Genomic DNA, 26,227 nt, shown 5'->3' on the forward strand with positions numbered 1-26,227 from the left:
TCCAATGTGGCCGCAGTGTGAACAGCCAAGGCGGATTTGATGCGACTTTTACGTCAATCTACATCGACATTCGTCACAATTATGCGCCGGCGAAAACTTTTTTATTTATTTTTTTTTCTTTTTGCGCCGGCGAAACCTTTTTTTTTTTTTTGCGACAGCGAAACCTTTTTTTTTTCTTTTTGCGCCGGCGATAACGTGACACAAACGTGACTGGTAACGTGTGTGTTAAGAGTATTATATAAAGTGGTTACGTGAACCAGCTCATAATGTTTGCATTGAATACATCACATTATAGCATTACATGATATGTTTGCTTGCACCAGATGATACAATACTTCCTCCATAACCTCGCCAACTTTTTAGCGCAACGGCGTGCTGCGTGTGACGTCATTGTTATTGTTCGTTTGCGCATGCGGGTCAGTTCGAAACAGCAAACAGTTCACACTGGTATCTGATATAGGCCACATTTTATAAGGTAATGTGAACAGCCAAACAAAAAAATCAGATCTGAGCAAAATATCCGAATTGAGCATTAAGACTTGCAGTGTGAACGTGGCTATAGAGTCTATGGGCAGACGATTGAGACACAGATTCCAAGGGACCGTCTGCAAAGTGCAAAACCCGAAAAGCAAATACAACAAAAACAGTCAATAACGTCACTGTAATACACTGTACTGTCACCAAATTCAGCTCACACATCACTGAAGTCCTGGTAGTTATACTACAACATTTATTTGGGGGAAATTTGTTTTACTTTTGGGGGAATTATTTTCATATTAAAAAAATTATAAAAATGATACAAAAAGACATTTCCCCCAAATAAAGAGAGAGAGAGAGAGAGAAGAAGGTGGGGTAATGTTAAGCGTTTTGTTAAACGTTATATGAGCATGTGTAGATCTTTCTGATTTGTGTGGTTCAGCATGAAATGCCCTTAAAATGTAAAAATGAGGTGACAGTATCAGAAACACTGCTTTCCTTCTACACAGATGTGCACTTATGATGTGTCAGAACAGAACCATGCTAAAAGGCATTTATGAATTTAGATTATTGAACATGTGCGGTTTTAGTATCTGAACATGTGAGGTTTTTATTTCCATGATCTGTAGCACAAAGGGGGGGATATGCACATACACACACAAAATGCTAGTCAGCATTTAACTTTACTGGGATTAAAACAAATGAAACAAATCTGAAGCAATATGGAAATCAGGGCGGAAATCTGTTGCAACACAAATGCATACAAAATATTTTGCTTTGCATCTCTAAGAAGCCAGATGTTTGAAGATAGAAGATGCATAAGAAGTGATATTACTTGCAATTACTGAGAGGAGAGAGAGAGAGAGAGAGAGAGAGAGAGAATAGAGGGGTTAGATGTTTATCATGTTAAGTCATAAAGTCTTAGTTATATGTTATGAGAAACATTATAGCCAATATTTTATTATTCATGTTATAGTAAGTTAGGAATAACTGAACATGTCACACATGAGTATAAGTTAAATAATTACTGATAATTTATCATTATTTGTGTAGCAAGTGTGTGTGTTTTTTTTTGTTTGTTTTCTTTTACATTGTTCAGCCCTAAAGATTCTTCCACAGTAGCTGTTTATGTGATATTAACCCACCAGCTCGATTTTTCCTCTACTGAGCATCTCAATGTGGATGGTCTAGTTTACATACTTGTCTAATTTTTAGGACAGATTTATCTCCATTTAAACCAGCTTGAGCTGTGCAGCTCTGTAATATTTATGTCATTATATATCTAATTATACTCTTAACACTGCATTTGCTGTTGAGTTGCACTTTGTTTTACCTGCAAGTTGTGTGTTATAAGTAACATGATTTACTCTGCAAGCACAAACAATGCCATTATGGATCTGGCCTCAAAAATAGTAATAAATTAACAAAAAATTATAAAAAAATAAAATAAATCAATAATAAATGAGCAACTTACACAGTAATAATTACAGTTCTAATACTTGATCTGTAAAATTAATACTAACGTACAGTATGTAACCCAAATGACATGAACGTCAGAGATTGTACTGTTGATCCAAAATAAATGGAATCTGGTAATGGAATTAAAGTTCACACAATTAAGTTTTCTTAATTTAAGAAATGTATCAGCAGCCAACAGGGCTATAAATTGCATATAATAATATCTGTAAGGTCTAGTGTATGCTAAGCAGTGTGGCTAACCAGCTTGTCATTAAAAACCATTGCCACTCCGACTGCTGAGTCCAAGTCTTTCCCGTACTCAACAGGGAAAGGGAATGCTCGCTCTACTTCCTGTCTCAAGGCTTCATTCCGTGACAGAGCGCTCCCGCTACCTAGAATCCGATTCACTCCTGCAACCGTCAGCATGCGAGGAGGCATCATGGTTGCTAGGTTAGCGATGATCCCTGCACAAATGGCACGCATCGCGTGAGCCAGTGAAAGGTTGGTTGGAGAGATTTGGGACACGGCAGCGAGGCTGCTGGGGTTATGGCGTTCTCCTAGCAGGGTCGGGGTCACGCGGAGGTCAGTGCTGGGTTGAGTTAGAGCACACTCGATCAGCTTGGAGTACACGTCTGAGTCACTGACCTCCACTCCTGCACAATGAAGGAGAAGAAACATAGATATTATCAAACATTACTGATGTTACTTCTTACATATATAACATTCCAGCAAGTCACTGGCTTCTCAAGGATGCAGCAGGCCATGTCAGGGTAAATATCAATGTATAATCAAACATATAGTTACCGAATTCCTTCATCCAAGAAGTCAGCATTCCCACAAAGGTTGCCAGAACGTTGCCTCCATTGAGCGCAGCAGCCACAGCCAGGTAGGTGTTGTGGAAATAAGGGAAGTAAGCGATGGAAGAAAGCTCATCCGGGACACTCGCAGGGGTGAAATCAGCAGGCATTAGGAACGTCAACTGTGCTGAGGTGCTCATGTTTAACGCTGTAAAAAACATAAAGTGCACAAAAGTTAAATGCATACCACAGTGCTTAAATATCAGTGACAAAATATATTCTGTAATCTCAGACCATTTTATTGTTTGCTTGGATTTTTACACTAGCTTGGATTTTTACACTATGTTTAACTCTGGGTTATCCCCATACTTACAGCCCCTCTAAACCCCATGTAGCGAAAGCTTTCAAGCTTAATTTAGAAGCGGCGGTTAGCACGGCTTTTCACCGAACGTTATGAAACCTTGCTCCAAAGTGTTAACCCTGTATTGCAGTGCCAAAGGTGCACAGTGTGAAATGATGAGGAACTAAACAGTGTGTGTCTCATATCACATGTTTGGTGCAGACACAGAATCCCTGCGTGTTGTGTAAACAGTATTTTTTATGTCAAAATACGTCAATTGTAACAAATAGGTTATGGTCAGAAAAGTCTGGAGAGCACAGCCAGAAATATATGTGTAGAGTTGTTTCTAGAGAGTAGTTCTAGACAGGAACTGAGTGAAGAATTCCTATGCTACACAAATCTCAGGTGTGAGAAGCCCTTTAGTATTTTTTCTCCTGGTTATAAAGCCTGAGGCACAACAGATGCAGGTATTTTATTGATCTGCTGCAATATACAGTAAGAAGAACATTGTTGAATGTTATAAGAAAAAAAAGTGTTCACTATCATTGGGAGATCAGGTGATTTTGAATCCAAGACCTCTCTGAGTGAGATGGGTGATGTTTTTCTTTCTCAGGTTAATCTGAGCTGCACAAGAGAACCGTGGGTCTATGTGAGCTGATGTACAGTATGTAGAGGAGGGCAGAACCTCAGAGAGGGTTTAGCTTACCTCGGACTCTGTGTGAGCACCACCTACTAGTGTGGCTGATGGAAACAAGATTTATGACTCAGACCTTCAGCATTGCTTTATCGATTGTGTGGTAAAAAGGTAAAAAAATAGATTCAATTCGGGCTACAAATAATCAACTAAGTTTACTCTTCACTCTTTGACATCTCGCTCTGAAAACGGTTTGGTGTTGTTGTGTCCTAAAGTTGTAAATATACTATAACTGTGCAAATAGCAATTTACACCCTTGAAGATTATGAAGCTTGTGGTCAAATAAAGTGTAGCGATGCATTACATCAGGCTGAGGTGTAACTAAACCATACCTGCATCTGTCTTATCCTTCATACAGGAGTAAACACTGCACTGGAAATCTCCCAGAGCTGCTCCTACAGGTGTGTTAGCAGGAATCCCATGCCATTCAGAGCAAGTCTGCCCAGCTATAGACCCAGAATCCACCGGCATGGGCAACAAGTGCACCGGGAAGCCTGCACCTTTCAGACTAACAATAAAACATATTGTACATTTCAGTAAATGTAAAGAGCAGGAGCAAGTTTTCTATCAAGTATCTGTTCAACGTGTGTAGAGAAATAAATTTACTTTTAGATTTGAAATAATTGAATAACTGCTAAAGTGCACAATTATAGTAAAAAAAAAAGTGTAATATGTGTATTGCAAAATATAGAAAATAAACTATACAAAATAGTATATAATATAAATATAATAACCGAGAGAAAAGTCTGTTGTTCAGATGACTCTGGTCCTTCACTATCTTCACACGTGATATTTCTCAGTGTATATTAACCTTAAGAAAAGAGAGGCTGCTGAAGAAGGTGTAGCTCTTTACTGTAGCATGTATAAGTAATAACAGGAGTCTTTCAGTGATGAAACAGACTGACAAGTTTTCCTACCGTCACTGTGTTTTTTGTCATGATTTTCATTCTAAATCAAATCTCTGGTCTCACATCCGAAAAATGTAATAATCTAGAGAGATTCAGAAGACTGGTATGCAAAACGGACCTTTTAGTACAAAGGCTACATGAAAGGTTTTAACATTCAAGCATTAAACATAATAGCAATGCAAAGTAGTCAGCAGATTTGAGATATAATTATAATTTTTTCAGTCAATGCTGGAGACAATATCACTCTACACTGTCATTCTGCCGCCAGCGTATCGTTTGTTGATATAATGTTTAGGAGTAATATCTGAGCATTCAGCATCTATTCAGTGGAATAATTCAGCCTTAACTCTGCATAACTTCAGACTGCATTACCTCAGACTGTATGATCATTGATCATGTTCCTGTATCAGTAACCCCGAGTGTTTTGTTACTTACTTGTTGCACATGTCACATAACATTATGACCTCTAGGAAATAGCATGACTGCTCTCTGTACTTACATCTCTGTATTCCACTGTTTCGTGGTGGTGTTGAAGTAGCCCCAGCTTGCAGCGTTCTGCACACTCATGAGGCAGACCTCCAAACCGCACAGCATGGACACCACATAGTCCTGAATGGTTCCTGAGGCAGTGAACTTTGCAAGAAATTCAGGGCTGCAAAGAGAAAATGGTACTCAGAAAGCTGATCCTGAATATCAACCATGTACCAATTATCATATGCAGGTTAACAGGGAGCCTGAACACTATGCCAAGGGACTTGGGGTACAAAGCGGGTAACACCCTGGGATGGCTTGCCAATTAACTGCACCCAGACACTACAGATAGTAGTGATGCCTGTGATGATCAGCTTTAAATGCATGTATTTGGACTGATGGAGGAAACTAGAGTACCTGGAAACCCTTGAAACATGGGAAGAATTTGCAAACTCTAACCTCTAAAGCACTAAACCAGCCTTATAACCTGCATTGTGAATACTCAGTCTGCTCAATTAGTTCACCCTCAAGCTTGAATATGCAGTGGCGCCCCAGAAACTTTTAATAGGGGTGGACAGAGGAGGCCACAGCAAATCTTGGGGTGGCACAAAAAAAAAAAAAAATCAGTGTAGTGTGTGTTATACTTGTTTGGTGGCACCAATCAATCTACAATCTTTTTTGGTGGCTGCAGTCTGTGCTTCATTTTATTTATTTATTTGTTTGTTTGTTTATTTATTTGTTTATTTATTTATTTTTCACTTCATGAACTGTTGTGAATTTTCATTATGCATTCAAATTCATACTAGGGGTGGCCACAGGGGGCGCCCTGTGAATATGAAATATGAATATTCTATTCTATGAAAAACATAACTACATTTTAGTAACCTCGGTCTAGATCATTTAATGTTTACACTGAAATAATGATCTTTTATAAGCCTTCAGTTTTATTAAAAATACTTTTTAAATTACATTTTAATTGATACATTGTGAATTATTGTCATTGCAAATATCTTAAACATTCTGTGAATGTTTTATGGTTGTACTTACAGTATGTGTCTTTGGGAAGAGAATCACAAAGGAAAATGGGTTGTGTTAAAATGGATGAAAATCATTAATGACATAAAACCATAAAAACTTTCAGACCTGTGCCTGGTGTACCAGAGGATGGAGGCGCAGCCAAAGCCGGTGGAAACATTTAGGTGTGACTCAGGTTTGGGTAGCGATGACAGGAAACTAGTAGTGCAGCGGCCATCCTGCCATGTTATCAGCCGACTTACATTCTGAGGCCTGAATCTGCGACCACAACTGTGACTACTGAACCACTCACAACCTGAAATGAGAACAGGCGACAAAATGAAGAACTCAACTCTTTGGTCATGGAAAAAACCTATACCAAAATGGGCTAAAATCCAAAACACTCACATGCTCACACTGGTTAGTAATGCAAGTGTGTGTTATTACAGTTAGAGCTGATATATTGCAGTTAGAGCCAGTTTTAAGAGCAACTTTACTTACTTAATACTTAATCCATGGGTTCTCAAATTTTTTTCTCCATCTGAATCTCAACGCATTCATTTTATTAATTTAAAGCTAATTATTCTGGTACTAAACAAATTAGGTACCATCATATCTCAACAGTTTTTTCCTGAACTTTTTCCTTAAAATGCTTGAAACTTTGTTTATGATTACTTTTCTGTTAAAATTCATAAATAAAATTCTCTCACTCACTATTTATCCGAACTACCTCGGGTCACGGGGAGCCTGTGCCTATCTCAGGCGTCATCAGGCATCAAGGCAGGATACACCCTGGACGGAGTGCCAACCCATCACAGGGCACACACACACACACACACACTCTCATTCACTCACACAATCACACACTACGGACAATTTTTTCCAGAGATGCCAATCAACCTACCATGCATGTCTTTGGACCGGGGGAGGAAACCGGAGTACCCGGAGGAAACCCCTGAGGCACGGGGAGAACATGCAAACTCCACACACACAAGGCGGAGGCGGGAATCGAACCCCCAACCCTGGAGGTGTGAGGCGAACGTGCTAACCACTAAGCCACCGTGCCCCCATAAATAAAATTGATTAAATAAAATATTTACTCTGAAACAATTAGTGATTTGATATAGTGATGATCTTGGAGCTAGGTTGCTTCTGTGTTTTCATCATTTCTGGGAAAAGTTAGCGGTTGTCTGCTGCTCTGATGTTAAAGGAGGAAGATACAAAAGAGTGATGTGACATACCCTTATACAGTAAGGGTTTCTATTCTCATTAAAGAATATATTATAGTATATAGTAATAGTTTTTAATATGATATTTTAATATGAATCCAGTGAGGAATTAATGGAGACACCAAACGCTGGAATCAAAGTTACAGAATGCAATGCAACAATAAAAACACTTGAGCTGAGTTACAGCTGAGGAATCAGCTCATCTACAGTAGTTAGCCATCGACGAGATGATGAGTGTCATAAAGTTCTGGCATCGAGGTGGCGGAATGAACTTCCCCTAGGTGTTTGGACAGCTGAGTCACTGGCTATTTTCAAGAAGACCTACTTATTCATGAAACACTTCAACTAGCACGTCCTCCCTGTTTGTTATATATATATATATATATATATATATATATATATATATATATATATATATATATATATGAGCCAGAGTTAATGTATCCAATGATAGAGACGTAAGCACTTCTGTATGTCGCTCTGGATAAGGGCATCTGCCAAATGAAGTAAATGTAAATGGGGCTGTCTCTGAGTGGGGTGAATGGGCATGTCTTTGAGTGTGGTAAATGGGCGTGTCTCTGAGTGTGGTAAATGGGCGTGTCTTTGAGTGGGGTAAATGGGCGTGTCTTTGAGTGGGGTAAATGGGAGTGCCTTTGAGTGGGGTAAATGGGAGTGCCTTTGAGTGGGGTAAATGGGCATGTCTTGGAGTGGGGTAAATGGGCGTGTCTTTGAGTGGGGTAAATGGGCGTGCCTTTGAGTGGGGTAAATGGGAGTGCCTTTGAGTGGGGTAAATGGGAGTGCCTTTGAGTGGGGTAAATGGGCGTATCTCTGAGTGGGGTAAATAGGCGTGTATCTGAGTGGGGTAAATGGGCGTGTCTCTGAGTGGGGTAAATAGGCGAGTATCTGAGTGGGGTAAATGGGCGTGTGTTTGTGGTTAAATGGGAATAAAATAAATAAGTAAATAAATCTTGAAAACGACTGGACCCCACTTTGAGAACCCTGGCTTTAGGGTAGTGTTGTTAGTTTCACCTGTGTTAGATTTCCAGAACAAAACCCCATGCATCTGTCCAGACGCCCCAATGCATATGACGTCATGCAGCTTTTCCTTAGGGAGAGACCGCATGCACTGGTCAAGAGTAGTAATGATCCGCACAGGGTCCTGCTCCTTGACCTGAATATAACACATCTGGTCATTAAAACATTTCACTGTCATTAGTGTTATTTTAAAGCTAACAAACCCACGTGTCCACGCGTTTCGTCCATGACGTCACAGTTGGTCTGTAAACTGCAGCTGTCTGTCACGGTCTTTAAACGTGTGTCAAACAACACAACCTTGACCGAAGTGGTCCCCAAATCAATGCCCAAAACATACTTAGCTGATGAACAAGTCATGGTGTATATTTATGTAGGAAAAGGAGGGATTTGAACTGAACCAGTTTGTTCCTCTGTGCACACCGTAGGTCAAAGGTAGCGCTGAAAAAAGATAATTAAAACAATTTAAACAAAATGTATGTAGAATTATTTTTTAAATCCTAAAAATATGTGAACGATGTTATAAAAATTTGATCACAATTTAATTTTGATAATTTGATTTTTTATTTATTTATTTATTTTTTATTTTGATAATTTGATCGTTTTCTGTATCGAGCCTTCATTACGTATTAAGCGTAACGGTCGCTGTTTATTCAGAATATAGTGCACTAAGTAGGGCGTGGAGAAGCCGTTACTACGTTCCCTTGATAGGGCACTAATATAGGGAGTAGAATGAGATTTGAAACGGACCGCTTCTGCGTGTGTTTTGTTCCTCTGTGGACGCCGTAGTGGAGAGATTAAGGGTAACTTAAATTGAAAAGATAATACATTTATAAATAAACACTTAAATTATTCTATACACATACCGGATTGTTTATATACAAAATATTTTGATTTTAAAAATACGAACAGAGATGAAAAAAATTGGTGAATCTGACATTTAAAGAGTTACCCATGGTTCTTTGCGAGAAAACAACATGGCTGCCGATGAATGACGGGGAAGCGTTTGAGTCGTAGATTTTTTGTTAAGAAACGTCTAATATTGTATTTCCTTTTTCATATAATATCATGAAAATATTGTATGTTCATGTATAATTGAATATACGTTGACCTTTTTATCGTTTCGTAAGCGTGTGCATCTTAATCCCGACGGTAAGAAGTGTAAGCGTGAAGGGGGGGGTTGGGGGAGATAGGTGGTGCTGTGGGGTATGGGGGGTTTGGGATGGTGGGGGGGGTTGGGGTTAGGGGGAGATAGGTGGTGCTGTGGGGTATGGGGGGTTAAGATGGGGGTGATATGGGGGGGTTTAGGATGAGGTGATATGGGGAGGTTTTGGGATGGGGCATGGGGTGATTATGGGGGATTTAAGATGGGGGGGGTCGGGATGGGGCATGGGGTGATATGGGAGGTTTAAGATGGGGCCATGGGATGGTTTGGAATGGGGCATGGGGTGATATGGGGCATGTAGTGATTGGGGGGGTTTGGGTTGGGGGGCTTGTTGCAGATGTAGTCACGTGGACGTATTAAACACTTATTCAGGTGTGTTAACTGTGCTGGTGTGTTTCCAGTGATCTGGACAGAATGGCGGCGATCGCAGCTAAACGCGAGGGCCCGCAGTTCATCAGTGAGGTGGCGGTGCGAGGGAACGCCGCAGTCCTAGAGTACTGCCGGACCTCAGTGTCTGCTTTGTCCGGGGCCACAGCGGGCATCCTGGGCCTCACAGGCTTGTACGGCTTCATCTTCTACTTCCTCGCGTCCTTTTTGCTGTCCGTGCTGCTCATCCTTAAAGCTGGCCGACGGTGGAACAAGTGCTTTAAATCCAGACGTCTGCTCTTTACCGGAGGTCTCGTAGGCGGCTTGTTCACCTACGTGCTCTTCTGGACCTTCCTGTACGGGATGGTGCATGTGTACTGAAGAGCTACACTACTCTAGATGTGTATTAGTACACAAGTTACGGAATCTCTGTAGGGCAGATTGTTCATCTCTAGACATGATAATTTAATTTAATGTAATGTTTTCTTTCTCCTTTGTATCTGATTGCACTGAACTGATTCCGACCTAAAGTGACTCAGTACCTGTCTTAAAGGTCAAGGTGAAGCTATTAAACTAAATCAATTTCATTGGTTCATTCGTCTAGCTTTAACCTTTGTCAGGGTTGTGGTGGATCTGAAGCCTATCTCAAGAATCCACCCAGAATGAGATGTCACTCCAACACAGGACACAATGCATGTATGCACGCATGCGCACACCATAGTCAGTCCACCTACTGGCATGTTTTTGGGTGGTTGTAGGAGAGCAGAGAACCTGGATGAATCCCTCCCAGAGAACATGTGAATCTACACACACACAAATGTACAGAATAACCTGAGCTCCTAATCGAGCTGGCAATCTTGGAGCTGTGAGACTGTAATACTACCTGCTCTGCCACCATGGTACAAGATGTGCATCACATTTTTGCTAACAAGTCTTTATGTTTAGAAATTTAATCAGCATTACCCTTAAAGGGAGAAAAATGTTTTGTTGGAAGGTACAGTAACTCTTGAAACATATTTCTGATGTTCTGTATTTTTTGTTTTTTTTTGTACACCCGAAACAACCTGAAGATCCCTTCAGGGTGCATACATTTTCTCCAACATTGTATGCAGCAACAAACAGAGTAACCTGTTGACTTTTTGACAATACATGCAATACTCAGAAAGGGCAATCAGTAATATGCTGATTACTGAGTTAAATTTAGCATACTTGTATTAGACAGCATTATTTCCTGTTAGTTTGAAAAGTAACAAATCTTCGTCCCATTATGAGAAATAAATTTTTTTTGAAAAAAAAAAATGTAACAACAACTGACTTGTGACAATGTGCGTGGATATTTCTGTGCTTTCTTCTAAATAAATAAATCACTCATGATTGCAGTAATTTTTAGTTTTTTTATTTCTCTTTTAATCAACTCTACTTTAATAACCATGTATGTATTACTTATCCATTCATAATAAAAGATAGTATTTGTGGTGGTGGGGATCAAAATAAATATCAAAAGGTAATGTAACAACCATTGACCAGTGACTATTTCACACACACGGACCACTTTTTATAATACTGTTCATATTGTAGATGTCATATATCAACTCAAAAATCTTTAGCACCCACCATGAAAACACGGCAACAATGAATTGATGAAAATAATGACCTTTTGACATTAAAAGCTGTAAAATGCTATTTTAATACTTTTTTAACATTAAAACGTTCTGGTAAATCGCTCCTTTTCCCTTGGAGAGTCCTCTTGGCTAGAGGGACATTGGATCTCTCATTCATCTACCTTCAAACACCTTTATGTTCTTTCAGTTCTGGCGTATTTATTCTTTACAAATAAGTTAGTCATGTCTAAAGCGATTAACAGTTTTAAGTTTGATCATTCAGATACAGTTAACACAAAATTTCACAGAATTGTTCAGCTTTGGCACAACATGGAATAGATCATATTTGTCGGCATAAGTCAATGTCTGTCCTCTCGTTCACAGTATACAGTAGTTCTCTCAAAAAACAATTTTAGATTTTTTTTTATCTACCTGCTTTATTTATTTGTACTTTCTGTGGTCAGGGATGAAGCAGTCTAAGCTACAGGCTTTCTGTCAGGACTTCTGTTGGATCTGGCTGTTGTGTCTTTAACGTGCTTTTGTTCAGAACTGGAGTGTTTGTGTTTACTAGGACTGCGGTGTTTGTGCTTTCTCCGACTTCGATTAGGTGAGGACAACTGCAGCTGGTTCTCCAAGTCCAGTTTGTCACGTCTTTCTTTTTGCTTCTTCTCTCTGGGCCGTCTATCCGGCATTCTATAGGTAAGCATATTTACATTTTAGCACACTTTTGGATGCATTAAAAAAAAACAATTGTCTCGCAAAGTCTATCATTCTTACTCTGTTATAGTCTCAAACTTCCTCTGTCTATAGAACGAGCTCCTTTTCATCAAATAGACGAGGATCATGTCGCAGAAGAACACTCCCTGTACAAAAAAGACAAAAAGCATACGGAAAACTATCATCACGGTCCTTTCATAGATTTTGTGAGATTTTTGTGCTTTTTTTTTTTGTTTGTGGAAAACTGAGTTTGTTTGATTTAGCGATAACTTCTACCATCGCAACCATTAACATATGCATGCCCAGTAGCAAATCAAAGCAACTTAAATAAATTTGTTAATTTTTTGTAGATGTGTAGACAATTAAATTTGACTTGGAAATGATTTCAGATCCCCCTGAAAGACAACTCACTTCTCTAATAAAAAAAAAAAATAGAGTATCAAAATGTCACTCTAGGTCAGTGGTGTCCAGTCTTAACCGGAAAGGGTCGGTATGGTGCAGGTTTTCATTCCAGCCAAACAGAATCCACAACAGAATCTACTAAAAGCCAAGAACAACTGATTAAACAGGTGGAATCAGGTGTGGCTTCTGCTTGATTGGTATAAAATGCTGGCCCTTTGTGGATAATATTGGACACCCTTGCTCTAGATAAATAAATATTAGCAGTCCGGTTCATTTAGGATGAACAACAGTACAATTGTGCTATCATGTGGCTGAGGTTTCTTTGATTTTTGAGCATGTGTAGTTGCTGTAATCCTGTAGTTATTTCCTTCTGAGCTGTTTCTACAGGCTATACTACATCACTACTGATTCTGAAAGTAACGCTTTACAGTCATTCCTGTTGCATATCTGTTTCACTAATGACTACTGCTACTGATTTTTATCTGTACTGAATTAGTTGCGTTTACTGTGATTTTTGAGCTATACTCACCCCATTTTAAACCAACACTGTATAAATGGTAGGCAATAAAAATACACAATATGTCCAGTGGTTTTTAGACATCTGACCAGCACATCAACATGTGGCTCTTCCATAAATTATTCCAGCATAACAAAAGCAAACTTCATGAAAACATGAACCCCAGAACTCTCTTACTAAACATCAGCGCCTGACGTCAGTAATGCTCAAATCACCACAGCCACACTTAAAAATCTAGTGGAAGGCCATCATGGAAGAATGGAGGTTAAACGAGGGACTAAGACTGGAATATGATGTTAAAAAAGCACATATGAGTGATGGTCAGGTGTATACAATCTTTTGGCCATATACGTGCTGTAGTTTGTTTATCTGTTTCATTTCAATTGTCAATCATACAACTGCATTTTAAGTACTTGCACTTCCTCTAACCCTCATGTTTTGTTGACTCTCTCTGTTCTGCTTACAACTATCCTGCTCTTGCTTTTGGTCAGTTATGCCATTTGTATTACTGAGCCAATTATTTACAGGAAATCATACTTACAACACCCATTAAAGCAACTCCAGACCCAATGTTCACTACTGTGGGGACAATACTGAATTTTCCTGCCTGGAAACCAAGAGCATGAGATAAGCAATGCATCAAAAGTCACTTCAATAGAAAAAAACTCTCACACTACAATAATAACAGTGAATCTTACCTCTCCATTAACCATGATATCGAATCGAATGCCATACACTTTAAACAGCGAACGATAAGGCTTTCCATCTTTATCTTTGTAATAGCGAGCAAATCTGCAAGACAAGCCAGAAAATTCATTTAAAAAACAGTACGAGTATCGGGGGCACGTTCGCCTCACACCTCCAGGGTCGGGGTTCGATTCCCGCCTCCACCTTGTGTGTGTGGAGTTTGCATGTTCTCCCCGTGCCTCGGGGGTTTCCTCCGGGTACTCCGGTTTCCTCCCCCGGTCCAAAGACATGCATGGTAGGTTGATTGGCATCTGTGGAAAATTGTCCGTAGTGTGTGAGTGAATGAGAGTGTGTGTGTGTGCCCTGTGTTGGCACTCCGTCCAGGGTGTATCCTGCCTTGATGCCCGATGACGCCTGAGATAGTTCGGATAAGCGGTAGAAGATGAGTGAGTGAGTGAGTACGAGTATCAAGTGTCTAGGCTTTAATCTTTTCTCGTATTTCTTCATTGTGGTTCATTCTGGATGAACCTGTGATTCAGATCCTCTAAATGAAAGTATCTTTTTTGATGTTCCTGTTTAAAACTGTACCTAATGTGAAATAATAAAAAAGAAAAAATGGAACGAAGCATAGAAAAAAGACTTTTTTCAATTGTCGCAGGGCTCTAATCAAAGTTGTAACCAAATAAACAAAGCTGTCTAATATTTCTCTTTACAGATGATTAGCTGATCCTAGAAAATGTCCTGGCTGCAGGCATGTTACCCCTCAGTTACCCCTCAGATATTCAGCTGTGATTCACACCTTTTGTCATGAAGCTAATCTAGAAAGCTGTTTTAAGCCAGGTTCAGATCCATAGTGTACATCTAAACATTGTATAAAACAATTTCAAATGTGCTATCAAAGCCTGTGTGAGCCCGGTAAGGACTTTTGTGTGTCTGTTTCCAGTTTCATTGTGTATTCTGTGGGTAAATAAACCTGATATTACAACCTCAAATCCCAATTTACTTATTTAAAACATTCGTGTTGCTTTTAAACATCAAATTTGACTTGAAGCTCTGGTTATGGTTCTGTGAAATAAAACAAACTTGTGAATAATTACCAGAAGTTGTAGTAGTAGCTTAGCGGTAAAATCTATGCAATGAAAGGTTGTGAGTTCAAATCCCAGGCCAACCTACCACTACCACTGCTGGGCCCTTGAGCAATGCCCTTAACCCTCAACTGCTTATTTGTATAAAAATTATAAATCTAAGTAGCTCTGGATAAGCACGTATACCAAGTGCAATAAATGTAAATGATTCACATAGGAAATTAGAGAACACACTAAACTCAGCTTACATGATATATGATTTCTGAAATGAAAATTCTAGGGTCACGTTTACATCCAGTTCTATTTGATGTCAAATAAACTCCAAGGATATCCATAGTTAAGTGTCAAAGACAGGAAAAGCTGGGTGAAGATAATACCTGAAGTTATATCCACTGATGTTTGAGCCTTTTGTGATGTCCAGACGAGTGAAGCTGTACTCAGGGGTGCATTTAGAGAAGTCTTTATCTAAATCACAGTTCCACTCAATCCCCATTCCAATAGTTCCACCCTGCGTGTATATGAGAGAGAGTGATAGATAGATAGATAGATAGATAGATAGATAGATAGATAGATAGATAGATAGATAGATAGATAGATAGATAGATAATCAATATATTTCAATAGTTCTGGAAACATCAGGATTGGTTGTGTCTGTAGAATTATTGTTCTAATATTAGGACATATCTAATACAGATTGTAGCAAATCTATGTCCAAACCCTCAGAAGCTCAGCCTGAATGGTATCTAAGCTTCTGCGTTATGCAGGTTTTCACCACAGCACTGTTCAATTCTGACTGGTGTACTTGATTCATTGATTCTAAATGATCAGAAGGTGATAACTGATTTTTCTAGAACAGCAGTTCAGACAGTAGTTCTGGCAGATAATATGGAAGCTAATAATCCTAATAATATCTGTATTTAAAATGTGTTGCTCTTTACCTAAGTAAATACAATGACTAGTGATATGGTGAAGCTTTCTGAATGGAGAATTAACTTCTTTGGATGGAGTGTGTTTCAGTGCTTTGCAACCAAGGAAAAGCTGTTCAAAATGGAGGACATTGCACTTTTTTTCTCTGTTGTATTATTGTTTTGTTTTTGTCTTCCATCCATCCATTTTTTGGGCTGCTGATCCTACACAGGGTCACAGGAAACCTGGAACATATCCCAGAAGACTCAGGGATTCAGACAATTTAGAGATGCCAATCAGCTTATAACACATGTTTTTGGAGTGGGAGGAAACCAGACAACCAAGAGGAAACCCTAAACCCTAATTCTGGAGGTGCAAGGGAGACAAAATAAACACAAATCCTACTTTTTGTCCAATAAATTGCAATATAAAAATGAAATAATGAACTTAAAGAATTTCTTCATCATTAAATTCTAAAAAAATTTGAAGCAAAACATGATGTTAGTTAACAAATAAAACTGTTGCCAGTTGTTGTAGTTGGAATAAGTGGAAAAAGTGGAATAAAAACACTCTGGTTTTCTGTTGCTGTTGTTGGACAGCAATTTGACTGATGGCGGTAACTCCATTTTATGTCAAGCTGCAACACACCACTCCTGTGCTGATTATTTTTTCATAACATCACCCTCCATCTCTAAGTGTTTTATTCCCATAATGGCCACTCAAACGTTCCTCTGTGCTCATAACACCGGATGAGTAACCAAAAAATACTCATAATGAAATCAGACCTTCTCTAATCATATCCTTTCCCAATCCTTCACATTCAAATTCAGACACATCATCCCTAATCACTACTGAGACATTATGACATAAATACATTATGACTACATAATGACATTAGCGACACTCGCCTTGACAGCCATTTCTTGAAAGATGTGACCAGCCCACTGGACTATATCTCCCACTCGGAAGATGGGGCAAAATGGGTGATGGACTTTGTCATAGTAGCATGATTTCAGATATGAGTGGTTGCTGGAGGGGAGAACATTGGATCTAAAAAAAAAAAAAAACAGAAGGCAAAACAGAGAGAATGAATAAAATATTTACAGCAAGCATAACATTTACATGAGACTGGAACATTGGCATCTTGTTTAGAAAACTGTGCATTACAAAATATTTAAATCTTATGTACATTTAAAATGATTTACTTAATTAAATTTAAGAATTTATTTGTACAAAATCTATTAAAAAAGATTATAAAATCATAGCATATGTTCACTTTTATAAAGGTCAGGCTGGTATATAGCTGTATGAATTGATTTCTACACAAAAATATTTACAATTAGTAAATCTTGTAAAATTAGTCAATTTATTATCAATTAGTAAAATTTGAATAATTACAATATTTTATCTAGATTACAAACTTTAATTGATTAAATTTACAGTAGTTCATAGCATATTTTATAGTTTCTAAAAAACTATATCTAAATCTAGTTTTATACTGTTTAGTTGTTTTGATAACATAATAATATTGAATGTTATGGATGATGCCTCAGTAAGAATTAGCTTTTTTTTTTTAGCTCTACATATTAGCTTTTAACGTGTGAAAATTGTCAGGTTTGTACAGCGGCATTTCTTGCCACAGTGCAATAACCACTCCAAATTGAACAGGTAGCTACAGCTACGGGTACATAATATACAAGATAAATGTTGAAACTGTTCATCCTGTTAAAGTAACAATAGCTAGCATAGAAAATAGCTTGCACCACAGAAAGGTTAAAATAGAGCTTGCACTGAAACTAACACCCTTGGTAAGTAACGCATAAGGATACATGTGTGATATATCCTGTGTGAGGTGAACAGGTAAAAAAAACTAACTACAGTTTAAGCTTTAGCATGCTGAACGAGGTCACATACAATAAAAGACAAGCTGGCTCTGTGATCCCACAACAGTGTGTGTGTGTAAATAGATTTATTGTTTTAGGTGCATGGCAATGTGGTAAATAGCAATGTGGTATGTCCTATATGTCGAATCCTCCATTTTCATGAAGCCCCGTTACATACATAATATGTACAAGCATAAATTGTGTTAAGTAACAGGAAATCTGTGTAGTGTGTGTTATGAAGCTAGGTGTGACAACAGCTTGTGTGTGAGCAAGAGAGAGAAAGAGAGCAAAGGTTAAGGTACATTAGTCTATACACTATATTTACAAAAATCTACTTTATACAAGTATTAACAAATACTGTATAACAGGAAATATACTGTATTTACCATATGCTGTTAATGTGAATCAACTGAGGTTTTACATGATATTTTTTTTTTAGAAACACACAGGAGGAAATTACAGCATGACTTACTTGGAGAAGTCGAACTTCGGAAACTTAATAAAGTTTCTGATATAGACGCTGAAGTTTTCTGCTTTTCTCAGCACTGGCTCCCTAAAAAATCACACCATAACTATGATTTGTTTCTTTCTTTCATTGAGCTGTACCTTGATAAATTAGATATACATCAATTCAATTAAAGATAAATTATATGGCAGAGTAAGGTGTTGTTCTTCTTACATCGGTGTATGACTGTGTTCAACTGGACACCAGCCATAAATTTGACACGTGCCTGTGTCATTTAAACAGCGTCCCATCTTCACGCCTAAACCGAGTGACAGGGCAAATTAAAAAAACATTTTTCAGCATACCCTTATACCCTTTCTATACATTGAAATAATATATTTGAAACAGAATACTTTAAATAATAAGTAAAAATGTACACGTCACTACTAACACTGCTGACTATATACTGTAGTAATAACACAGTAAATCATACAGCCAAAACATTTACCTGAACCAGCAAATGTTGACTGGCATTTTTTTCCTATTTTATCATTCTTTGTTTTGTCTCAGTATATTTACTGTATCTATGTAGATAATGTTTGTTAGCTAGCCTGACAAATAAAACAGCTAACTTACATTTTCAATTTCACTGATTGTCATTATTGTTCTCAGTGATCATTTTGTCTCTTCTTTTCATTGTATAATCTTTTGTTGTTGATTTATTGATTGTTCGTTCTAGTTAACATTAAGTTCTTATTATGTATAAAAATGCTATAAATATAAATTCTATAAGGGTCCAGGTTTTGCAATTTAACAATGAGCTTTAACAAAGAATTTTAACAAAATTCTTCATTAGCTTTACTAAAATCTGCCCATAGCTTTGAATGAATGGTTGAGCTGTGATGGACTGGTGCCCCAGTCAGGGTGTATTCTTGCCTTGCACCCAATATTCCTGGGATAGACCACTGATCCATCACTTACTGAAGATGACTGAATGAATGAATGAATATTACTTTAGCCCCCGTCACCAGCAGTACATGTGCCTCTCTTCCCAGTACATAAATACACCTGGAACCCTCATTCATTATGAAGTCTTGCCAAACACTGCAGTTCACCTCTAGCTATGCTCTTTTGACCATGTTCCTGATCTACTCTTTTGAATTCGTCTAAGTTGCTAGAAAATTGCCTCATTAATAACATTGATCTGGTTTGTGATTTTAGAAAGCTTGGATTTTGTTTTAATTGCAAGCATCCTTAATCTTCTCTCTCTCTCTCTCTCTCTCTCTCTCTCTCTCTCTCTCTCTCTCTCTTTCTTTCTCTCGCTCTGGTCTGGACTACTATAAATCTATACATCCTAGTATGTTTATTTGAAGCTAAAGTTAAGATGATACGTGTTTGTCTATCTGTCCATCCATCCATCCATCCATCCATCCATCTATCTATCTATCTACAGTATGTATCTATCTATCTATCTATCTATCTATCTATCTATCTATCTATCTATCTATCTATGCATACAGTATACTGTTTTAATCTATACTTTTTTAATCTTTAATCTATATGTATGTATGTATATATGAATGTATGTATGTATAGATAGATAGATAGATAGATAGATAGATAGATAGATAGATAGATAGATAGATAGATAGATAGATAGATACAGTAGATAGATAGACAACTACCTTTTTAGCCATAAAGTATGTAAGTATAATCATTCCGCTTACCATGTCCTGCTTTAACAGATTCATCCTTTGTGCAGTCATGATCGTGAGAACAGACGCCATCAGGGATGTCTGGACTCTGAAGCATTCAAATGAACATGCAAATTACTAGTTCGTCATGTACAATAAAATATGACACTAGGCAGTTTAAAAAAAATAAACCAGCTATCCTATAATGTTGGTGATTTTTTAAATTTTCTGTCATAATATTTGCACAAGGAAAGGGATCCTGTTTTTTGAGTACATGAGTAAATTAAATCCCTACCCAGCATGTGTGAGTGGTGTTCAAAACTCATTTCAATACTAAAATTGTAATGAGTCTGTCTGTGTTTCTGTCCTGTTTCTGTCTGCTGTCTTTCCCTGTGGCTAATTGTTTGCTCCGCCCACTATTTGGTTTCCATGGACATTAATTGTACTCATTCATCTCCTCAGGTGTGTTGTCTTTGTCTTTGATTGTCTCTGCTTTGTCATTGGTTCCTGTCAGCTATATATACTCTGTTTGTTCACTTCCCTGGTGTTGGTCGTTGTCTGATGTTGGATGTTGGTGTGCCTGTTCCTGTGTCCTGTTAGCCCTGTTTGCTGCCTTGTTCTGTCTGCCTGTCTGTTCATCTGTTTCTTGTGTTTTGGACTATTAAACTCTAAACTGCATTTGGATCCTCACTCGCCTTTGTCCTGCACCGTAACAGAACGACCAACCTCATGGATCCAGCAGAAATTTTGTTTTGTGTTTTTCAAGACAATTCCCCAATCGAGGAATATGTTGAGGTGTTTTTAGACCTATGTAATCGGGTGGACTTCGGCGAGAAGGAGCTGAAGGACATCTTTCGGCATGGTCTGGAGGACGGGCTGCGCTACCTAGTGCCATTGGGCCGAGAGGTAGGGCCTTTCACGGACCTGGCCAACGTAGCGTTGCTCCTGGGCGGGTCCTCCCTAACCGTGCACAGGACAGAGTCGGACACCGGCCCTAAATATTTTTTGGGGGGGGCAGTAGGCATCGGGGTCCGTGGGCTGCGGAACCAGTCCAGCCACGGACGCCCGAGGCCCCTACAGTACCTCGGTCCGACCCAGACCTGTGCACACCAGTGACCGAACCCGTCCACATGGGTGCCAGACCGGAAAGCTCAGGCGAGGCCCGGGGGAACCGGCTGATCGCCAAGCTGGCGGACACCCCGATGGCGTCGGTCCGGGCGGCCGGCATCCCTACGGCACCGGCTGGAGCACCGAAGGCACCTGAAACGCCCGAGCTTGCTGAAGCACATGAACCTGTTGAGGTTCCCGAACCTGCTGAAACGCCTGATCCTGCTGAAACGCCCGAACCCGCTGAAGCACTTGAACCCGCTGAAGCACATGAACCCGCCAAAGCGCCCGAACCCGCCGAAACGCCCGAACCTGCTGAAACGCCCGAGCTTGCTGAAGCACATGAACCTGTTGAGGTTCCCGAACCTGCTGAAACGCCTGAACCTGCTGAAACGCCCGAACCTGCTGAAGCACTTGAACCCGCTGAAGCACATGAACCCGCCGAAGCGCCCGAACCCGCCGAAGCGCCCGAACCCGCCGAAGCGCCCGAACCCGCCGAAGCGCCCGAACCTGCTGAAACGCCCGAACCTGCTGAACCCGCTGAAATACGGGATCCGACCGGGCCGACCGGGTCGACGGAACCAACCAGGTCGACAGAACCAGCCGAACCGACCGGGTCGATGGGACCGACTGGGTCAACCGAGCCAGCCGGACCGACCGGGTCAATGGAACCGACCGGGTCAACAGAACCAGCCGGGTCTACCAGGTCGACAGAACCAGCCGAACCGACCGGGTCGACGGAACAAGTGGTCCCCAGCTTTGTCTCCCTGTCTCTGTCAGTCTCTCCCTTTCCTGTCCATCTTTACAGGTTCAAAGCGCCTCCAGCACCACCCTGGCCGCCAACGCCGTTATGGTCTCTGGCCCGACCTGCAGCGCCACCCTGGCCTCCGGTTCTGCTATGGTCGCTGGCTCTGCCTGCGGCGCCACCCTGGCCTCCGGTCCTGCTCTGGTCGCTGACTCTGCCTGCGGCGCCACCCTGGTCTCCGGTCCTGCTCTGGTCGCTGACTCTGCCTGCGGCGCCACCCTGGCCTCCGGTCCTGCTCTGGTCGCTGACTCTGCCTGCGGCGCCACCCTGGCCTCCGGTCCTGCTCTGGTCGCTGACTCTGCCTGCGGCGCCACCCTGGCCTCCGGTCCTGCTCTGGTCGCTGACTCTGCCTGCGGCGCCACCCTGGTCTCCGGTCCTGCTCTGGTCACTGACCCTGCCTGCGGCGCCACCCTGGTTTCCGGCTCCGCCCTGGCCTCCTGCTCTGCCGGCTCCGCCCTGGCCTCCTGCTCTGCCGGCTCCGCCCTGGCCTCCAGCTTCGCCGGCTCTGCCCTGCCCTCTACCGCCACATGGACCTGGCCCGCCTTCCCGCCCCCTGTTCCGCCTCCGCTCCGCCGCCCCCCGGTTCTGCGTTGGAGTGTCTGGAATCCACTCCTAGGGGGGGGGCTCTGTAATGAGTCTGTCTGTGTTTCTGTCCTGTTTCTGTCTGCTGTCTTTCCCTGTGGCTAATTGTTTGCTCCGCCCACTATTTGGTTTCCATGGACATTAATTGTACTCATTCATCTCCTCAGGTGTGTTGTCTTTGTCTTTGATTGTCTCTGCTTTGTCATTGGTTCCTGTCAGCTATATATACTCTGTTTGTTCACTTCCCTGGTGTTGGTCGTTGTCTGATGTTGGATGTTGGTGTGCCTGTTCCTGTGTCCTGTTAGCCCTGTTTGCTGCCTTGTTCTGTCTGCCTGTCTGTTCATCTGTTTCTTGTGTTTTGGACTATTAAACTCTAAACTGCATTTGGATCCTCACTCGCCTTTGTCCTGCACCGTAACAAAAATACATTCAAAGACAGTGCTTAGGATTCTTACCTCAGCACAGAAGCTCAGCCTTTGGTTTGGAGTCTCAAGGTAATTTGTTATAATAACGAAGACATTATCCCCCTTAAAAAAAAAAAAAATAACAGGTCATATTGTTGGTATAATTATTTATTTTTTTTTTTTTTTTTTTTTTTTTTTTTTTTTTTTTTACTATTTAAATGTTTGATCTAATGTAATGTTAATAACATGTTTTAAATGTTATACTTTAAATATTTGCAACACTGTTCCTATGGCTTTGCGTGTGTATAAGGATAAATAAATAAATAAATCCTTAACCCTCTCTTTATTTTTATGAATTAGACCCTTCGAAACTTCTTGTGCACTCCCTATGTACCCTTTTGAACTTACTGTTAACTGTGCACTCATCCCTATATGCTTTTTACCTTTTAATATGACAATACTCACATAGCACAATAAACAGGAAATGAGTTTGTCCTGTGTTTCAACTGTAAGAGCAAAGAGCAAACTTATTCATTTTCTTTGTTTTAATCTACTGTGTAATATCCTTGTCTCTGAGTGAGAGGATTATGAACACATTGGTGATTTTAATAAAGCGGAATTCAGACATGTAGATTATATCCACATAAAGAAATTACAGTTCATTTCTGGTGGAAATCTGAAGCTGTCAATATGAATCAAATGCACTGATATATTTATATATACATATGGATATAAGGATCAGAAAATAACTGTTCTTTTCAATACATGTATTTAATTATTTATTATCTACCTTCTGAAATTTCATTCTCAATTTAAAATTCAGGTTTAAATTGGGACAGTGATTGTGCTTTTATTGAAATTGTACAATTTTTCCATTATTCCCACAGTGGACCTACCTGAGATGGTATGACATAATCTTCTGCACCCCATACACGTGATCCAAGCTCTGTGGTGTTAGCCACGGCAGAACCTTTAAGCTTTGTGTACACTGAGCTCTGGATTGCTTCTTCTCTTTCTTGGTAGCCTTTCTTCCATATGAAGACCCACCTACAAAAATAAGGGTTGTAGATACACCATTTCAAGGGTGAACTAGTAAACGATGTACTGTTTATAATCATGCTTCTTGAATGTAGTTAAAAAAATTCTATAATTAGAAAATGAGTGAAGGACTAAAACCTGAGACCTGAAAAACCTAAAACCTGAATGAAACCATATCTCAGGTATATGATATGGTCAAGCGTTAAGGTTTGGCCAGTTATTGGCCCAAAATTGACACGTTTTATATATGTATCCAAACCGCAGTAACTCCAACATAAGACAGAAATCATGTCTAATTGGACAGAAAATATGCAAATTTAACATGTACACATTCAAATGATGTCCATGAAATCAGTTCTGTTTTATTTGGTGAGATTTCAGTAGCAGGACTGTAAGTGAAATTAGACACTTGGACTTTAAAATTTCCAATAATATTTTTAAGACCTTAAAAGTTGTGTTTAGAAAATTCTCAATATTATCAAACTACTGATTGGAAGCAAAATGAAACTGTTCCTTTAAAAGAAAAGAAAACAAACAAAACATCTTTTAGTCTTAGATACTTAATAAAAGATACTTAAGGATATTAAAATATAACTTGATATTTTTAGCCACGTGCAGCACACACATTACTTTCACTTGAGTCCATTCTTTTGGCTTGTATACTTTCACTTTTGAATAGAATAATCTTTCACACCATCTATTTCATATCTCAGGATATTTGTTTACACTTGTAACCTACAAAAAGTTGTATTGTATCTGATGTAGGAGTCTATATAATTAGAACTGTTAGAACAGGTGTTGTTTATTTCTGAAGCAGTTTGGACAAATAAACCGGACTGCTGTCATGGACACGTACCCGATTAAGTATCCGAGCACTGCGAGCTGAATAAGTCTGAACACCAATCCGACCTTTTTGTTTTTCGCGATGAAGAATTTCTCCGTTTTATATTCGAACAGTGCGTAGATACGCTGTCTACAGCGGGCTGCCATTCCGTGTTGGTAAATAATGTCAGTCGATCTCAAGCGTGTGTGTGTGTGCGTGCACTTTATCGTGTGTGCGCGCGCGCGACACACACACACGATAAAGTGCACGCACGCACACACACACACACACACACACACACACACACACACACACACACACACAGTAAAGTCACACACACACAGTTAAGTCACACACACACGCACACCTGCCATTTATAAGCGGAAGTTTTTTTTTTACATTCAACGTCAGCACACAAACCATATCCTCAAGCACACACCTTGCGTTTGTTAAGTGTTAATTGGCTCCATCTTCCAAACTAAAGCTTCAGGTCAAAATGAAATAAAATAAAAAATTAGAAGGGGGTGTGAGATTATTCTCCATAACATTTCTGTAAAACGTGATATCACAATGAGAATGATGCGCGACCAATTATTATAAATGTTATAAATATTATAAATCTTTTTATTGATACCAATAACATAACTTTCCTTTTTTTATTTTTTAATATTTATATTATTTATTATTTTATTATGCAAACAGACAATTACAATATTTACAGAAGAGAAATTAGATGCAAAATCCAAATACAAAGACCAAGTGTGTGTGTGTGTGTGTGTGTGTGTGTGTGTGTGTGTGTGTGTGTGTGTGTGTGTGTATCTGTAAGTGTAACTGGGTGTGGGAGTGGAAATATATGAATAAAGGAGCATGTAGGGAAGTACAACAGACATAACAGAGTAATATTTATATGTAAATCAAAGAGGAAAATAAGTAAATAAATAATTAAATAATAATAATAATAATAATAATAATCATAATAATAAATGTAATGACAATAATAATGATGAAGATAATAATAGTATCAAACACAAAACAAAATGGAAAATGGGGTATGAGGAAGGTGTATACTCATTTCATCCGGAATGAGGTGGAGGTTAAAGGATCAGGAAGAGGACAAATAAGTTTATATATATATATATATATATATATATATATATATATATATATATATATATATATATATATATATATATATATATATATATATATATATATATATATGGCTGTTTTCATTGTTATACTCATGATACAGTATGTTTACAGTATGTCAACTAGTGTATAATGCATTAAAAAAGCATGGCGTCTAGCATGGAACCAGCCCAGTGCAAAGCCCAGGCTGCCACGCCCACGCCACACTTACCCTATTTGTGTGCTTTTTTTATGCACCAAATGAATGTGTGTGTGTGCACTTCATCTAATATGTGAAGCAATTTATTTATTCTTGCTGAGGTATCATCCATAACATTCAATATTATTATCTTATCAAACTGTAAATAACATAACTTTCCATTAATTTATTGTTTTTTCCCCATGTGACTTTTTTCATGAAAAACTGGTCGGATTGTGGGTGGTTTTGTCCC

General features: G+C 39.4%; 3 protein-coding genes across 5 annotated transcripts; 1 reads left to right on the forward strand and 2 right to left on the reverse strand.

Annotated features, from left to right (window-relative positions):
- Positions 1-829: 829 nt before the first annotated feature.
- Positions 830-8,938, reverse strand: shpk (sedoheptulokinase). The gene is made up of 7 exons (XM_060862628.1): positions 8,631-8,938; positions 8,418-8,559; positions 6,289-6,475; positions 5,174-5,326; positions 4,099-4,274; positions 2,740-2,940; positions 830-2,588 (listed from the first exon to the last, which is right to left on the reverse strand). The coding sequence occupies exons 1-7, from the start codon at positions 8,778-8,780 to the stop codon at positions 2,179-2,181; spliced, it is 1,419 nt and encodes a 472-aa protein (XP_060718611.1). The 5' UTR covers positions 8,781-8,938; the 3' UTR covers positions 830-2,178.
- A 176-nt stretch (positions 8,939-9,114) lies between these two features.
- Positions 9,115-11,330, forward strand: emc6 (ER membrane protein complex subunit 6). Of its 2 annotated transcripts, none has more exons than XM_060862632.1 (2): positions 9,115-9,223; positions 9,987-11,330. In XM_060862632.1, exon 2 carries the CDS (start codon positions 10,000-10,002, stop codon positions 10,330-10,332), a length of 333 nt encoding a protein of 110 aa, XP_060718615.1. In that variant the 5' UTR covers positions 9,115-9,223; positions 9,987-9,999; the 3' UTR covers positions 10,333-11,330. The 2 variants fall into 2 exon arrangements, with proteins under 2 accessions (XP_060718615.1, XP_060718614.1); XM_060862631.1 differs by lacking the exon at positions 9,115-9,223 and adding an exon at positions 9,379-9,572.
- Position 11,331: 1 nt separating this feature from the next.
- Positions 11,332-24,874, reverse strand: p2rx5 (purinergic receptor P2X, ligand-gated ion channel, 5). 2 transcript variants are annotated; one of them, XM_060862629.1, is made up of 12 exons: positions 24,681-24,872; positions 23,683-23,833; positions 22,838-22,909; positions 19,922-19,997; positions 18,429-18,513; positions 18,222-18,302; positions 16,775-16,916; positions 15,338-15,468; positions 13,887-13,980; positions 13,730-13,795; positions 12,330-12,415; positions 11,332-12,245 (listed from the first exon to the last, which is right to left on the reverse strand). In XM_060862629.1, exons 1-12 carry the CDS (start codon positions 24,812-24,814, stop codon positions 12,029-12,031), a joined length of 1,335 nt encoding a protein of 444 aa, XP_060718612.1. In that variant the 5' UTR covers positions 24,815-24,872; the 3' UTR covers positions 11,332-12,028. The 2 variants fall into 2 exon arrangements, with proteins under 2 accessions (XP_060718612.1, XP_060718613.1); XM_060862630.1 differs by lacking the exon at positions 12,330-12,415 and having other exon boundaries at positions 12,085-12,245; positions 24,681-24,874.
- Positions 24,875-26,227: the final 1,353 nt, after the last annotated feature.

The sequence above is a fragment of the Tachysurus vachellii genome, chromosome 26 (assembly GCF_030014155.1).
Source record: "Tachysurus vachellii isolate PV-2020 chromosome 26, HZAU_Pvac_v1, whole genome shotgun sequence".
Taxonomy (NCBI): Eukaryota; Metazoa; Chordata; class Actinopteri; order Siluriformes; family Bagridae; genus Tachysurus; species Tachysurus vachellii.